Below are 15,742 nucleotides of genomic sequence, written 5' to 3' on the forward strand. Positions count from 1 at the left end.
AGCAGGGGTTTCCATGGGGTCCTCCTTTTCCAGGGCCTGTCCTCCACTTCCATTCTGAGCATGGCTAAAATGCCAGGGGACGGGAACCTCTGGGCCTCCAAAACACACACACAGAGCAGGGTGGCCAGAGGCGTCCTCCTTTCCCAGGGCCTGTCCTCCATTTCCACCTTCTGTCCAGGAGGAATGAAAGCCAGGGGTTTCAATGAGGGCGGCCGGAGGTCCTCCTTTCCCACCTGGAAACAATGACCTACAAAACCCGCCCTCCATTTTGAGGAGGACTGTCAGGAGAGACCTTTCAGCTTCCTGGCGTCCTCCATCCCTGTGTCTTGCTTTCCTTCCCCTCCATCTTGCGGCGCCTGCTCTTCCCCGGAGGAGCCTCCCCTTCCTCCGTCCTGGGCTCTGGAGGCGAAGAGGGAAGAGAAGAGGAGGCTCCCTGCTCCCTCCCTTCCTCCCCGAAGCCCCTCCGTCCCTCGCTCGCACTCACCCAGGCACGCGGAGGCCAGCACCAGCAGCCAGGCCCGCTCCCTCCGGCCGCAGCCATCCCCTCTTCCCCGCAACGTCCTCCTCACAGTCGCCGCTGCCATTTTCCAGCCTCCCCCTCCTTCTCCTCCTCCCATTGTTCCCTCCCCGCCCAAGCAAAAGCCGAGGGGGGAAGGGGGCGGAGCCATGGGGGAACCCCGCTCAGCCATTGAGCCCAGGAGCTGCCAATCACGCACACCTCCTGAATCCCTTCGCCTCCTTCGCGGCGAGTCCCGCCCCTTGCTGCTCACGGGAGGGAGCCATTGGGCGGCGCGGGTGTCCATCAACCCAAGTGGGCAATTGGGGAGGAGAGAACCGCCCCGCCTCCTCCTTCTCTTCGGTCACGTGATGGGGAGCTACCTTTGGGCTTTAGGCGGAGCCTTTGGACTGTTCCATTATGTCTGCAGTTTGGGGGGGGGCAAGAGAGGGAGGAGGTGTTGGCCCCGCTTCGCCTCCCAGGAGAGTCTCTGAGGCATAAGGGCTCTGTCCTCTATTCCTACCGTTATAATCACTGCTCCTCCCCTTAGTAGCCCCACCTGGTTGCAAAATACACCGACCTCACATTACTATTCATTATTATTTTTCACTATTATTATTATCATTATTATTATTATTATTCCTTACCTCACAGTTACAGTTTCCTATAAATAAAAGCTGGTCACAATAATTTTCCTCTCAAGAAAATGCTGTGCCTCATTTGGAGCCTCCTTTGTCATCATCATCATCATCATCATCATCATCATCATCATCATCATCATAATTTTTAGCCCACTTCTCCTTACGGATTGAGGGGGGTTACAATAAAAAAAGATAAAAATACATTATACAGTAAATCATAAAATTACATAACCGCCAACCCTCCACCAAGATAAAAATAAAGGCACTTATTATACACTTATTATACACTCTTCCCCCCCATATTTGCATATTTGATTGTTCACGGATTCTCTCTAGGAATATCTAGGTCCTCCAGCACAACTCTATGGTCAACTTTAACTGAAAGTTGCACCAAAAGACCTAGAGATTCCTAGAGGGAATACTCTACTAGGCCTTTGTAGCTCCTCCAGTGCAGTTCTAGGACCAGTATCTGTCAGACATTGACACAGAGTTGCGCCAGAGGACCTAGAGATTCATAGAGAGGTGTCCTCTCAGGTTAAAAATGATGTTTTTGTTATTGTATTTTAACAAGTGTATTTTATTTATTCATTCATTTAATAAGTGTACTTTATTTATTTATTTATTCATTTAGAATATTTATACCCAGCTATTCAGCCAAAATGCTCTCAGAGCAGCTTACAAATTGTTAATTAATGGAAAACATTCAGGGGTAGCTGACATGACCAAAGAAAAGCTAAAAAGCGCACTCATAGAAACGTACATTCATGCCTCTAAGCCAGGCTCAGAATGGAGGACACTCAGGAAATAAGTGTAGGACGTGACAAAAATAAAAGCTAAAAAGCACACACATAGAAATGTGCATTCATGCTTCTAAGCCAGGCTCAAAATGAAGGACATTCAGGCTTCTGTCCAAGCTTGCTTTTCTTATAATATGTTCTGCATACAAGTTGAACAGATAGGGTGAAAGGATCCCTTGTCTGACTCCTTTGCCAATTGGGAACCACTGTTTCTCCGTCTTCTGCTCTGACAGTGGCCTCTCGTCCCGAGTACAGATTCCTCATCAGGACTATCAGATGTGTTGGCACTCCCATGTCTTTAAGGGCATCATTCCATAGCCTTTCATGTCAAAGGCTTTGCTATAGTCTATAAAGCACATGCTAGTTTTCTCTGGAATTCCCTGGTGCACTGCATGCAGTGTGGTTCCCAGTGCCTCTTCCTTTCCTGATCCCCACTTGTACCTCTGGGATTTCTCTCTCCATGGACCTTCTCACATGTGGTGGGGTTTGCAGCTGAGATCCGCAGTCACTCCTGTTCTAGTAATGCAAAGTGTGATGTTTTTTCACACCAGATCCAGAGTCACTCCTGTCTAGCAATGCAGATTGAGCTAAAAACATGATGTTTTACCATACCTGTCTGCCTTTCTGTTGTCCTTCCGAAATGAGGGGCAAGCGAAGTCACTTCGATTCCAAGCAAGTCACGTGATGCGGATTCAAGCAAAGGGGAGTGAGAGCACATTGTATTACCACACCGGAGGGTTCAACGATTCGAATCGCCCCATGAGGAGAAGGGGTTGGGGGCGGGGCTCCCTCCTCCTCCCTCCTTTCCAGCGGGTGACAGGGATCCCTGGAAGGAAAGGACTGGGAGGGCTGCCTCCTCCGGCTCCCTCCCTTCACAGGGATGATGGGCATCATCCCCAGGAAGGAAGGGACTGGGGGGCTGCCTCCTCCTCGTCTTTCCCTTCCCATGGGTGCCAGGCACCCACAGGAAGGAAGGGACGGGGGCTGCCTCCTCCTCCTCCTCCTGGGGCACTTGCAGTGGAGTACCAGAGCAATAGCAAAGCTGCATTCCAGACCAGACCAATCCGCAGTGCAATCAAAGGCAGCCTGGAAGCGAATTCTGTGAAGTCACTTTTCCCCGTTTTTATCAAAATCAGGGGTGACTTCAGAAACACTGCTGAAGCACTTCGCAAAGGGCTCCCATAGAAATCAATGGCGTCTGATAACACAGTCATTTTACGACCTGAAACCGCATCGTTGGAAGTGCAGTCACTTCGGAAGTGACCCTGAACTGACCCAGAAAACCACCCAAAAGCTCTGTGTGATCTATGTTGCAGAATTTTGAGCATGATTTTGCTTGCATGGGAGATCAGTGCTATGGTCCTATAGTTGCTGCAGTCTCTTGTATCTCCCTTTTTGTGGATTGGGGATGTATATTGAGCCTCCTTAATAGGCTGCTTTCCCTCAAGTTGATGATGACTGACAGCAAGCACTCCCTACTGAGGCCTTTGGATAACATTGGTCCAACAAACAAAAGGGCCAAAACACACTGCACAAATAATAATCCAGTTTGAGACCACTTTAACTGCCCTCATTCAATGCTACGGAATTCTGGGAACTGTAGTTTTGTGGGACTTTTAACCTTCTCTGTCATAGAGGTCTGATGCCATGACAAACTACAGTAGGATACTACAACTTCCAGTATCCTAGTCCAACACTCAGACCACTACACCACACTGCCTTGGTCCAGTATTCAAACCTTTACACCATGCTGGCCCAAGGTACTTTAGTTTTAATACTGTACAAAAAAATGCTGTAATTAAGTACCTCGCTATGTTCTAGGCTAGCTATACAATTCTTATACTGCCACTCTTTCACAGAACACATTTCAATGTCTTCGTTCCTTTTAGAATTAATTCCTTTATAAATGTATAATCTGATCCTGCTTTGACCCAAAATTTGGGTGTGTTGTTGTTTTTAAACTGGCATATCCTTCATCATCTTTTCTTAGTGCATCTGAGGAATATATGCATCTGAAGTCTACAAAAGCTCATGCTGCCAGCTTCTTTATTTCAGTTAGTCTCAAAGGTGCTACAAGATCTTTCTACATACGTCTTTTCTTAAGATATTGTCACAGAAAGAATGGATATCAGTTTCCAGTAAATTATGTTCCCGATGAGTACTCATGTTTAATCTGCCCTGCCATATAAACCCTGCCCTCTGAACACTACTGCACTAGAAACTCAATCTAGAGGCACCATTAAGATTAGCATGTACAGTATTGTGAGTCATCCCATTTTGTTAGTTGCATGAAATTGTAATCTCAACTACATGAGCAGGTGATTTCAGTGATTAGAAATACATATTGTACAATATGTCAGTCTGTTATCAACAACCCTACGTAGGTCTTGCAAACTCAGAGCCATGGCTTCCTTAACTGAGTCTATCAAGCTGTAATGTGGGTTTCCTTTTTTTAACCCTATTGCCTTCTACTTTAGTAAGCTTTATTGCCTTTTCTAATGAGCCGTGTCTTCTCATGATATGTCCAAAGTACAATAGTCTCAGTTTAATCATTTTGGCTTCTACGGACAGTTGAGGCTACAGAATATGGTAGTTGCAACACAGTATGTATATTGCATAATTGTCACTTGCTATTTGATGTTCTTTTGTTGTCTGTTTTATTGAATCATTTCCTGTATTGCTATGTATTTTATATGTATTATCTTACTAGACAGGCCCTTCCCCACCACCACTCCCTTCTTCTTCTGTGTCGTGTCTTTTTAGATTGTAAGCCTGAGGGCAGGGAACCGTCCAATTAAAAAGATTGTATGTACAGTGCTGTGTAAATTTACAGCGCTTTATAAATAAAGGTTAATAATAATAATAATAATAATAATAATAATAATAATAATATGTGGGCCATATTGAGACCTTTTCCATGAATACTGGCAGTACCTGGAACAGAATGGAACCAAGTCCAGATGAACCAGTTCAGTAATCAAATTGAACTACTTGTTCATAAGCAAGTCCTCCCCTATTTCTGGTGTGTTGGACTGCAACTCTCATCATCCCCTGACCATGGGGTGCATTGCCTAGTCACTCTCCCCACTAATTGCTGTATGGAAGGGTCTGAGCCATGTGAGATTTGATCTCTATAAGAAACAGAGAGAAAAAACATCATGGTAGTGCACAACTGAAAACTGTCTTCAAAAATATCTCTTCATATAAATAATTTAAAATTGTCCTGATTCTGAAGAATAGCCGTATTAGCAACTTCCGTTTTCCATTTCCCTGTGCTTTTGCCTCTGGGAAAATAAACATTACCCACTACAGTTCATTCAGTCATGCAGTATTTGGGGAAGCAGCATCAAACACACATAGCATCCTTTTCTCAGAAGTTTGTTTAATTAGCAAAAGTGTGTTAAAATTATTGGTGTCTTAACAAAACATAATGCAGATTAAAAGGGGGTTTGTTCTGTAGCATGCACTTTAAGAAAATAAAAGGATTGTTAGTGTAATATGGTGCTTAATTTTCTGGAATCTCACTGATCCTGGTGGGGAAAAAGTTGGTATGGCAAACTGGCTTTGCTTTTTAAACTGTTTTATAGTATTATTGCATAATACTCCCAGTGTTTAATTGCTCATGTTTTTGTTCTGGTAGAAATCCAGTTTGACTGTATAGAGTTTAGGAGTATAGTGTAGCTTGATTTCAAGGCAGGATGATGTGTATTCTCTCACTGTAGGCAGTCAGTCATTTACTCTACATTCTCTCATTCACTATTCTCCCCTTTACAATCTAATATGGACACTGGATCTTGTGATTATCCTTCCTTTCATTTATGAATAGGCACAGTATCCCTGGGCCAAGAATTTTTGTCACGGTTTCTTAATCATAATTCACCCATAATAAAATTTTGGTCTGGCATTATTTCTCTGCAAAATAAAACATTCTAGTTCTGAGCAGAAGCCAAGTCCTTACAAATACTATGGATATTTGTCTCATACAGTAAATAGCATTAAAGAATGGATTGAAAGTTAAACTGCTCTTAACATCAGTAGCAATTAGCAGGTGTTATTGGAGAAGAATTTTACTACAGGAATTACTATATGAAAGACAATTTAAAAATCTCACAATTTCCTAGATACAAATCAATACCCTGAGGTGATTACCTTGATAAGTCTGTGGGGAAAGAAGTACTGTATTATTCTGGCTTCACAGAAACACACTTGCATCCAGAAAGCTACAATGTTAGCCACAGAGTGAACAAAGTCCTGCTTAGGTATTGAAACATTCTTTTACAATAATAACTTTTGATGTTTCCTTTGTGTAGCCATATGGTATATACAAGGCTTTTTAAAAAAATCTTACATTTTCAAAGCTAGAATTCAAAGATATAGCCAGGTTAGTCTGTAGAATCAGTATGTAGAGAGATATTGCAGCATCTTTGAGGCAACAGAAAGAAAGAAAGAAAGAAAGAAAGAAAGAAAGAAATAGACTTAAGTCTATGAAAGCTCATGCTGCCAACTTCTTTCCTTCAGTTAGTCTCAAAGGTGCTACAACATCTCTCTACATTTTCAAAGCTAGCTTATAATATAAAACTTAATGGACACATACACACACGTCATCAAAGCTTTAGGTGAACAATACAAAGTCATTCTGATATATTCTGACAAAGTTTTTTTCTCCATTTTCATTCTTTATTAATTTTTTTCTGATTGTTTTATAAAGAGAGATAGGCATGTCCATTAACAATAACATCATAACATTCAAAAAGAAAACAACAATTGGGCATTGACAGGGGAAAAGTGACCCTGTTAGTGCTCTTGGACATCTCAGCAGCCTTAGATACCATTGACCATGGTATCCTTCTGGAACACCTGGGAGAGCTGGGTATCGGGGGCACTGCGCTCCAGTGGCTCCATTCCTACCTCTCGGGAAGGTTCCAGTCGGTGAGGCTGGGGGATACTAGCACTCGTAAAAGAGAGCTGACATCTGGCGTCCCTCAGGGCGCCATTCTATCCCCCATGCTATTCAACATTTACATGAAGCCGCTGGGTGAGATTATCCGGAAGCATGGAGCACGGTGTTATCAGTACGCTCATGACACCCAGATCTATCTCTCCATGTCTCCGACTGATACAGTGACTAAGGATGGCACCTCCTCTCTGGATGCCTGTCTGGGGTCAGTAATGGCCTGGATGAGGGAAAACAAACTCAAGCTGAATCCAGAGAAAACAGAGGTACTTGTGATAGGTACCCCAAGTCCAGACAGGGAAATTTGCCATTCTATCCTTGATGGGATTAAGCTTCCCTTAAAGGATAAAGTTCGCAGTTTGGGAGTACTCCTGGACTCATCTCTACAATTATCATCTCAAGTAGATGCGATGGCCAGTAGTGCTTGGTATCAGCTTCGGCTGATACGCCAACTGCGTCCCTGTCTGGACAGAAAGGACCTTGAAACTATAGTACATGCACTGGTGTAGCCAAGGATCAGTTTAGGGGAATTTTATTATTATTATTAGCTCAAATTTTGCAAGAGGAGGGCCTGCTACGATGGCCCTTGCAGAATCGTCTCCTGATATGTATACGGAGTAGACCAGGGGGTCCCAATAAATGGAGCTGAGACAGACTTCTAGAATTAATAACCAATTTATTTATAAGGGGAAAAACACATACGATTCACTGGCATACACATACACATACAAGGCTCAGAAAAAGCATAGGTTAGCATGGAATAGGATTTTAGGCATCACTGGGGTGATACGTACCAGAATGTAGACTCCCTCCAGGAATCCAAATGGAATATGATGAGGATGGCATGAGGCTCAGCCATGGAATGGCCTGAAATCCAGACTGGCCCAGTGAACAGGCAAATCTGATGATATTTATAGGCAAAATCTTGCTCCTGGCAAAGGTGCTTGATGGTGAGAACAAAGGTGTTGAATTACTTTCTTTTCACCTGGATGTCCCTGTCTGATTGTTTTAGTGGTCTTAAGCTGCTCGGACAACAGACCCTGGGAGGGGGCAAGAGCCTCAGGCAAGGTAAACATTTGCTCTTCCTGGTCCTATGATAATCCTCTTATGCGACTCTCTAGATATGATAATGTGGGTGCCCCTCAGCAGTGTGTGTACATGTCCTCATGCCTTGCTGGCAATGGTGGACAGGCTATTAGAGTTCATCTAGGGGTCATTAAGGGTTATCATTTATACCAAAATTTATATGAGGCAGCATGGGTAACACTGGTAACCTCTCACTTGGATTTCTGCAACGTGCTCTACATGGAGCTACCTGTGTACCAGGTTTGGAAGCTACAGCTAGTTCAGAATGCTACAGCCAGATTGATTACAGGTACCCCGAGATCGGACCACATAACACCTATATTAAAATCTCTTTACTGGCTGCCTATTAGCTTCCAGGCGCAATACAAAGTGTTGGTCATTACCTATAAAGCTCTATATGGCTTGGGCCCGAGTTACTTGAGGGAGCGCCTCTCCCTACATAATTCGCCCCGCACCCTCAGAACAATGGGGAAATTTTTACTTGATTGCCCCAGGGTAAAATTAGTTACAACTCACCGGAGGGCTTATATGACAACAGCCCCATCTCTCTGGAACTCTCTCCCAGATAAGATCTGACTCTGTCCTACATTAGAAGCCTATAAGAAGGCATTAAAAACTCACCTTTTTCAAGTAGCATACCCTCCCAATTCTGTTTAGATTAAAAACTTCCCCCATAACTGTTGGTTTTAATTATTGTGATATGGCTTAGATTTTATGAAACTGTGAATTTGTAATTAGTGAGGTATTTTACTGTTCTGTACTGTGACATGTGTCACATACCCACTATATTGTAAACCGCTTTGATCTATAGGAAAGGCGGTATATAAATAAAGTTTTTATTTTTATTTATTTAACAACATTTAGCTTAATCTGACTTCACATTTCAATGGCAGAGTACTGCATAGTCCCAATCAAAAAGTATTTCTCCAAAATCTCAGCAGGGAACGGGGGCTACAGGAGGCATTTTATCAGCATACATAATAAAGTTAAACCATATTTTCAACATGGTATTTTGTCTTTAAATTTCTGACTCACCTTAAATTAGAAGTAGGCTTCTTGGCTGACACAGTTGACCAGACCCAGGGTAGCCATAAGTGCGTGGACAGATTGTTAAGCATCTTCCAATGTTGGCCTACTCCCATAAGTGAAAGTAAAAAGATACTGGCTCCTTATGGGGCACATTTGCATGTTTATCCCAGAATATAGATATGAGGAGTGAGGCAATACACCACTTAAAATTCTGGTTGGTTACTTCAACAACTAGCTGTACAACCTCATTCCAAAAGTCACTGACTTTAGGACAGTCAAGCCAGAAGTGTTTTAAGGTGCCTCTATTGCCACATCCTCTCCTACACAAAGGAGAGGCATCAGGGGTGATCTTTGTAAGCTTCTCTGGAGTCCAGTGCCATCTATGGACTAATTTTAGTGTACATTCCTTGTTGCTGGAGGAGGAGGAATGGTAGGGAAAGAAGGACCAAATTTTACACCATTCCTTATCTGTGATTTCTATATCAAACTCTGTTTCGCAACCAAATTTTGCATCAGTTGGTTTACCAGACTTTATGTCTACTATAAACTTATAAAACAGGGAAGCTAAGCCCTTAATGTGTGCACTATATTTAACACAAATGTGTTCAAACTGGGTGAGTGGTTGTAGAGGGCCATGGTGCTTAGTCCATACACTGGCAAATGAGCTTATCAGAAGTAATTGTAGCCAGAAGGGCTTCAAATCTTTTAAGTTAATACATTGAACCTCATGGGTGCACCATTAACAGCTCACTAACCAATCAGAGGTTGGATTTTTTGAAAGCCCTGAGCTGCTAATGTGTAAAATTATGAGAGAATAAGGAATGTGAAGAAAAAGATAGCACAGGCGACAGTCTTCCTACCAGGTATTTCATCCTCTGTTGCCAGGCAGTTGTTGAGGTTTGTTTTAGAAAGGGATTTTGAATCCCACTCAGAGCTGTCTTATTTAATTTTTGAAAGAAAAAAAAACTATGCTTACCTATACTCAGAGTCCATTTCCATACAAGTTGACTGAAGATAGTCCTCAGATTTAATAAAGACTGTTTATTTCAACTGAAATGCTTCAAATTAAAGGATAAAATTAGGAATATGTAAGACACCTTTGCTAGATTGTGTATATTTTACCAAATTAATAAACCTGAATTTCTTTTGAAAGCCTATAAAATTTTCTGCTTCTGCCCTTTAGTTTCTTTAGCCTAAAAAAAAAAAAAAAGGGTGGGGGGGGGGGGGGGGGGAAAAAAAAAAAAGCATTTGGAATGAATTTTGGGAAGATAAACATTTTAATCAAAGCCAATCTGCCTCATAAGGATAAATTCAGGTGTCTCCATTGAATTAGTTTGGCATTTAGCCATTTACCATTTGTTTATAATTTCTATGTGCCATTCAGTAAAGAGCTTAGCCTATAGTTAGGAACCCATTGTAAGTGGGTCACCTCCAACTTTCAGGATTGCTATGATTTGCACTAACCCCCATGAATGAGGGATGCACCTTCCTTCCAAGTCATCCTTAAACACCAGATCATTTCTCTATCCACTTTTGAGCCTCACAAGGGTATACCAAGCTCCTGCCACTGTATGAGCCATGATGATGTCAGAAACTGGCTGTTTGGATGCACAAAACGCGTGCCTTTTTTCCTTTGGCTAATAGTACTCCCAGGAAGCTATATTAGCCTTGTAAACAAGGCATGTACAGACAACTGCTTACAAAGTTAACGCACTTCCAGGCTGTTTCTATGAGCATGATTAGCCAGGAAATGCACAGATATACTCTTGTATACTTGGAATTAAAAACTATGGGGAAAATTAATGTTTGCTGATCCTGACCCTTTGTTTGCAACAATTAGGTATGACCCCACTAGTTCCAGTATTTGGTGTATTATGGGGGATGAAATGTGATCCCTAAACCCAATTAGATTGTCCACCACTTAAAAAATAAAAAGAACATTCCCTTGTATGTTCTTATAATACTAACAAGAATGATAAATAATCAGTACAAAAGATATAAAATTGCTGTTCATTGTAGGACACTGAAACCATTAGAAGACAAGCCCTTGCCAATGTAATAAACAAGAATAAAGCAGTAATACTGTAAGTTTAGAATTCACAATATACCAGCTTCTTCTGGCTGGAAGCAAAGCCCATGGAGACCAAAGATAAGAAAGAAGAACAAGATAAAAACAAAGTGCACATTCAGATAGCAGCAGTTTCATGTTACGAAAAAAAAAGGTATTTTCTAAATTAGACAAAAAGATTTTGTGTTGTTTTTTCCTTACAGAATCTTCAATCTGTTGTCAATACTATTAGATTAGTTTGACCAAGTTTCATTCAGTTATACTTTCTAGAAAAAGTTGTTTTATTTAAAAACAGTCATTTAAAAAATCTTTGCCAATTAAAAAAAAGAAAGAAAGAAAGAAAAAGAAAGAAAGAAAGAAAGAAAGAAAGAAAGAAAATTTGCCAATCCAGTACTAATTTGTACAATTTAGAACAATTTCATTCATGGGGTACAACTAAATCCACCCTAACAGGAGTACCTAACAACAGTGCAAACTTAACAGGAGGTAGTATGCAAAAATCCCATATACACAATCTAATGTTGTCAATTGAAAGTACACCAACACAATTTTTTAAAATTGTAAAGTAAAAATGTCGTCAATCAGTGAGCTGTTTATGCTGTATTTGAGCTCTTATTGTAAAATTGTGGAAGATGATTCAGTACTGCAATAGTCTAGCACGGAAAATTACAAATGAGAACATGACCTTCACTGGGCAGTTTTACATAAGGCAAGAATGCTACTCTTCATCCAAAACTGCCTTGGGTCCAAAAGGAACAGCTCATACATCTTCATAGACATTCCCTCTAGGCATAGGAGTACAACAAACCACAACCAAACTTTCTTCCATTTGTACTAGCTGCCACTCCCAGTAATCCCATTAATGTTTCCATTGTTCGTTCTTTGTCTCTTGTTATCTAACTATGCCAAAAATCTAAAATGTGAATAAAAATACAAAGTAACAAGTCTCACAAAACTTGTGACTAGTAAGAAGTAGGATGTTTGCTACAAGCAGTGTTTGCAACATGTGTAGGAACTGAGCAGAGCAGTGGAGGTTAGGGAGTTTTGGAGATGTCTCATCTACAGGGTCACTGTGGATCTGAGGTCAAGGGCGGTTAACAACAACAAATTACTTCCATCATTATAATTGGTCTGTTTAGATGATTTCTTTGTTCTACTGTAATCTGTGGCATCTCTTCTTTTTCTAAATAGTTTTCTATCTCTTCCATATTTTCTACTGTTGTTGGCTCCTCTTATAAAAACTCCCTGTAACAATGATAAAAGTTTTTTTTATTTCTTCCAGTTTTGTATATTTTTTCTGTCCTTCTTTTATTTCTGTAATTACTCTCTTTTCTCATCTTTTCCTTAATTTACATGATAGCCATTTCCCTGACTTATTTGCATGTTTAAAAAATTCTTTGTTATATTTTATTTTTGCTTCTATTTCCACTGTTAACTCTATATTTAATTTTTGAAGGGCTTTCATTTCTCTGAAGATGCCAGTCACAGATGCTTGCGAAACGTCAGGAAGAAACTCTTTGAAAAACTAACAAAAAACTATGGCTTTCATTTCTTTCATAACCTTTTTGTTTTTGGGATTGCTCTTAAGTAATTTTTATTTTTCCATAATTTCATTTTAAATTTTCTTTTCCCTTTCTTTTTTCTTCTTCCTTAGTTCTACGTCCTGTCATATAAATATTGTATAAAGTACATACATAGGGACTATTTATTTTTTAAAAAATATTCAGTCCTGACAACAACTGTATACTGTGGTCTGCTCTGCTTACTCATGAAAACCTTTCTGAATCTACAGAAATCTTCTTCCTGGAGCAGAGTTAGCCTGTATATTACAGATGTCAGGACTCTCTCTTGGATCTGAATCATCGCAGACATGCAGTTGAAAAAGGATGACGAGAACAGTGGGTTTGGAGTTGAGAGGCAAAATGCCTGCTGCTCAGAGGAGGTGATGTATGAGATGGGGCAGCAACCTCCACTAACCTCAAGACTTTGGGAGCCACTCAATTGAGGGGTGGCCAAATGCACTGGTACCACTGAGGTGCAGCAACTTTGGGAGGAGTTGGCCAAGGTGCGAAGCTTCCTACATACCCTCATGTTGGGAGGAGACAGCAGTGACCAGCCATGAGGGGCAAAGTAAATTGGGTAGCTGGTCCCACCAGTTCTGGTGGGGCATGAGGATGGGCACCAGTTTCCCCCAGCTGACTCTCATCTATGTGGTGACAGATGACTGGCGGCCTGTGCATGGCGCAAGGGCTGAGCATCTACATGCTTAAAGCCCTTACAGTTTTGGGCACCATTTTGGTGCGCGCCCTTTTAGATGGTGTGCACCATGATGATGCACCTTCAGTGCAGCACCCAAATGGTGCAGTGCAGAAGTGGCATCATAACGCATCACCATGGCACTTCTGACACCCCTTCCAGGGAGCTGCTTGGGGCGGCTACTTTTTGCTCCCTCCAGGGAGCGGATCGGTGCTGCTGCATGCGGTTGCTGCAGCACTGATCTGGGGCTAAAAGGGGCGGCTGCATGCCATCCATCTGTATGGCCCCTGGGAGCTGCTTTTAAACTGGAGGGTTGAGAGAATGCCATTTTTCCTTATGACTGAGTGGGAGCCCATCTTCCAGTCTGAAGCAGCTAAGGTGAGGGATGTCACTATTCATCTCAAGAGAGAGGCAGAGTTCAACCTGTATGGCCAAATGGCTCCTGAGCAGAATGATTTTTGAGCTTTTCATGACAAGTTTGTGCGTACAGTTTGAGGATCCATTCTGGCAGGAGAAAGCACGCACAAGGCTTTGATACAAGAGTACGCTAAGTATGTTGAAGAGTTTCAGCAAGTGACAGCACGTATACCACATTGGTGAGAAGCTATTGAAATCCAGTATTTCAAAGACAGGCTGAACCCTAGTATCTTGGAGTGGGCACTGTCTAGAGACAGCACTGGCACTCTGATGAAGGGGATACTCCTTGTGCAGGAGAGATGGTTAGGCAGACAGTAAAGTTCAACAAGCAACTTGAAAGACTGACACTGAAGGAAACAGGAAAAATCACAAACCCCCAGCCATCTAGTTGGGGGCCTGAACCAGACTGAGAGAGAACAGGCTATGCCTGCACTGTGGCAAGGAGGGTAATCTGTCAGCAGGTTGCCCCCAGAAAGAACAGCTGGTGAGGATAAAAGGAACAGCAATGGCAGCCAGAACAGCAGACAAGGACCAGGCAGAAGAGTCAATGAGTGATGAAGAGCCTAAGGGAAACAAGAGTCTCCCTTTAAAAGTGCCAAAAGGCAGACTGGGGAAAGCAGGAGCATAAAGACCATGGTGAGTGGAGGCACAGCCCTCTTTTTATGCAAGTCAAGCTGAGGATCCCTCACAGGAGAGGGGAAGGAAGTATGGATTTGATAGCAGTGGTGGACTCTGAGTATACCAGCTGTCTCATGAATCCTGTGGTGACTATGGGATTGGGATTATGAACTGAAAAGCTTGACACACCCATTAGTTTTGTCCAAATGGATGGGAGTGACATGCTGGCAGGTCTTGATCAGGGACCAGACCTTGTTTGACCTTTGGGGAGTAGGGATCCATTGGGAGGCCATCCAGTTTGTGCTGGCTCCTACAACTAACTATCCTCAAATGCTGGGATTAATTTGGCTCAGATTTCAGATCATAGCATTCAGTGGAAATCTGAGAAGATTAGCTTTCCAAATACAGATTGTCTATTGCATATGTACATTAACTAAAGTCCCAAGAAAAGAGGTGGTGGCTGAGAGTGTGGCACCAAAAGTGGGGACAGAGATATTGGGGGGAGCACAAGAGAAGAGAGACCTGGACATTCCCTGGGAGTATGCAGAAGTTTTTACTGAAAAGGAATGTGATCCATTGTCTCCCCAGTGCAAGTTGGACTATACTATTGAACCTGAACTGGGGGCCAAGTTGCTTAACCTACACTGTACTCTATGACTCCCACAGAAGTGGATGAGGGGGTTGATACACCTGGCAACGCTGCCCATGATGGGCTTCTGAGGCTAGTCATGGACCTTTGAGGCTTAAATGCTGTTAGAACTTCAAACAAATAACCCATCTCCTTTATGAAAGATCTATTGGCCCAGTTGACAACAGAAAAGGTGTTCATCAAGCTGGATCTTCAGAGAATTTACTTTCTTGGCAGAATAAGGGAGGGGGGTGAATTCAAAACTGCTTTTAATTGCCCTCTTAGTTCCTTTGAATACATTGTCATGCCTTTTGGACGGGAGCTCTCCGAATATTTATGCACTTGATCAATAAAGTGCTGGATGAATATTTGCACAAGGGGGTATTGGTCTGTTTAGGTGATGTTTTGATTTATTCACAAGAGCTTAAATCACATGTGAGCCTGATAAGGAAAGTGCTAAAAATGTTGTTGGACAATCAGCTATATGTAAAACTGTCAAAGTGTGAATTCCATAAAGAGAAATCAACTACAGTCACCCCTCCTTATCCACGGATTTTTTTTAATCCACGGATTCAAGCATCCACACCATGATAATATTCCAAAAAGTATAAATTCCAAAAAGCAAACCTTGATTTTGCCATTTGATATAAAGGACACTATTTTGCTATGCCATTATATTTAATGGGACTTGAGCATCCACGGATTTTGTTATCCATGGGAGATCCTGGAACCAAACACCAGTGGATAACAAG

The 15,742-nt window shown here is 42.0% G+C and overlaps 1 protein-coding gene across 3 annotated transcripts in view; it reads right to left on the minus strand.

Annotated features, from left to right (window-relative positions):
* LOC121925361 (myelin protein zero-like protein 1) overlaps window positions 1-609 on the minus strand; it is a 40,819-nt gene extending 40,210 nt beyond the window's left edge. For all 3 annotated transcript variants that reach the window (XM_042457417.1, XM_042457418.1, XM_042457419.1), the window contains exon 1: window positions 485-609. In XM_042457417.1, the coding sequence (XP_042313351.1) occupies window positions 485-584 (100 nt within the window). In that variant the 5' untranslated portion in view covers window positions 585-609. The remainder of the gene's footprint in view (window positions 1-484) is intronic.
* Between the last annotated feature and the right edge of the window lie 15,133 nt (window positions 610-15,742).

This window comes from Sceloporus undulatus, chromosome 3 (assembly GCF_019175285.1).
Source record: "Sceloporus undulatus isolate JIND9_A2432 ecotype Alabama chromosome 3, SceUnd_v1.1, whole genome shotgun sequence".
Lineage (NCBI taxonomy): Eukaryota > Metazoa > Chordata > Lepidosauria > Squamata > Phrynosomatidae > Sceloporus > Sceloporus undulatus.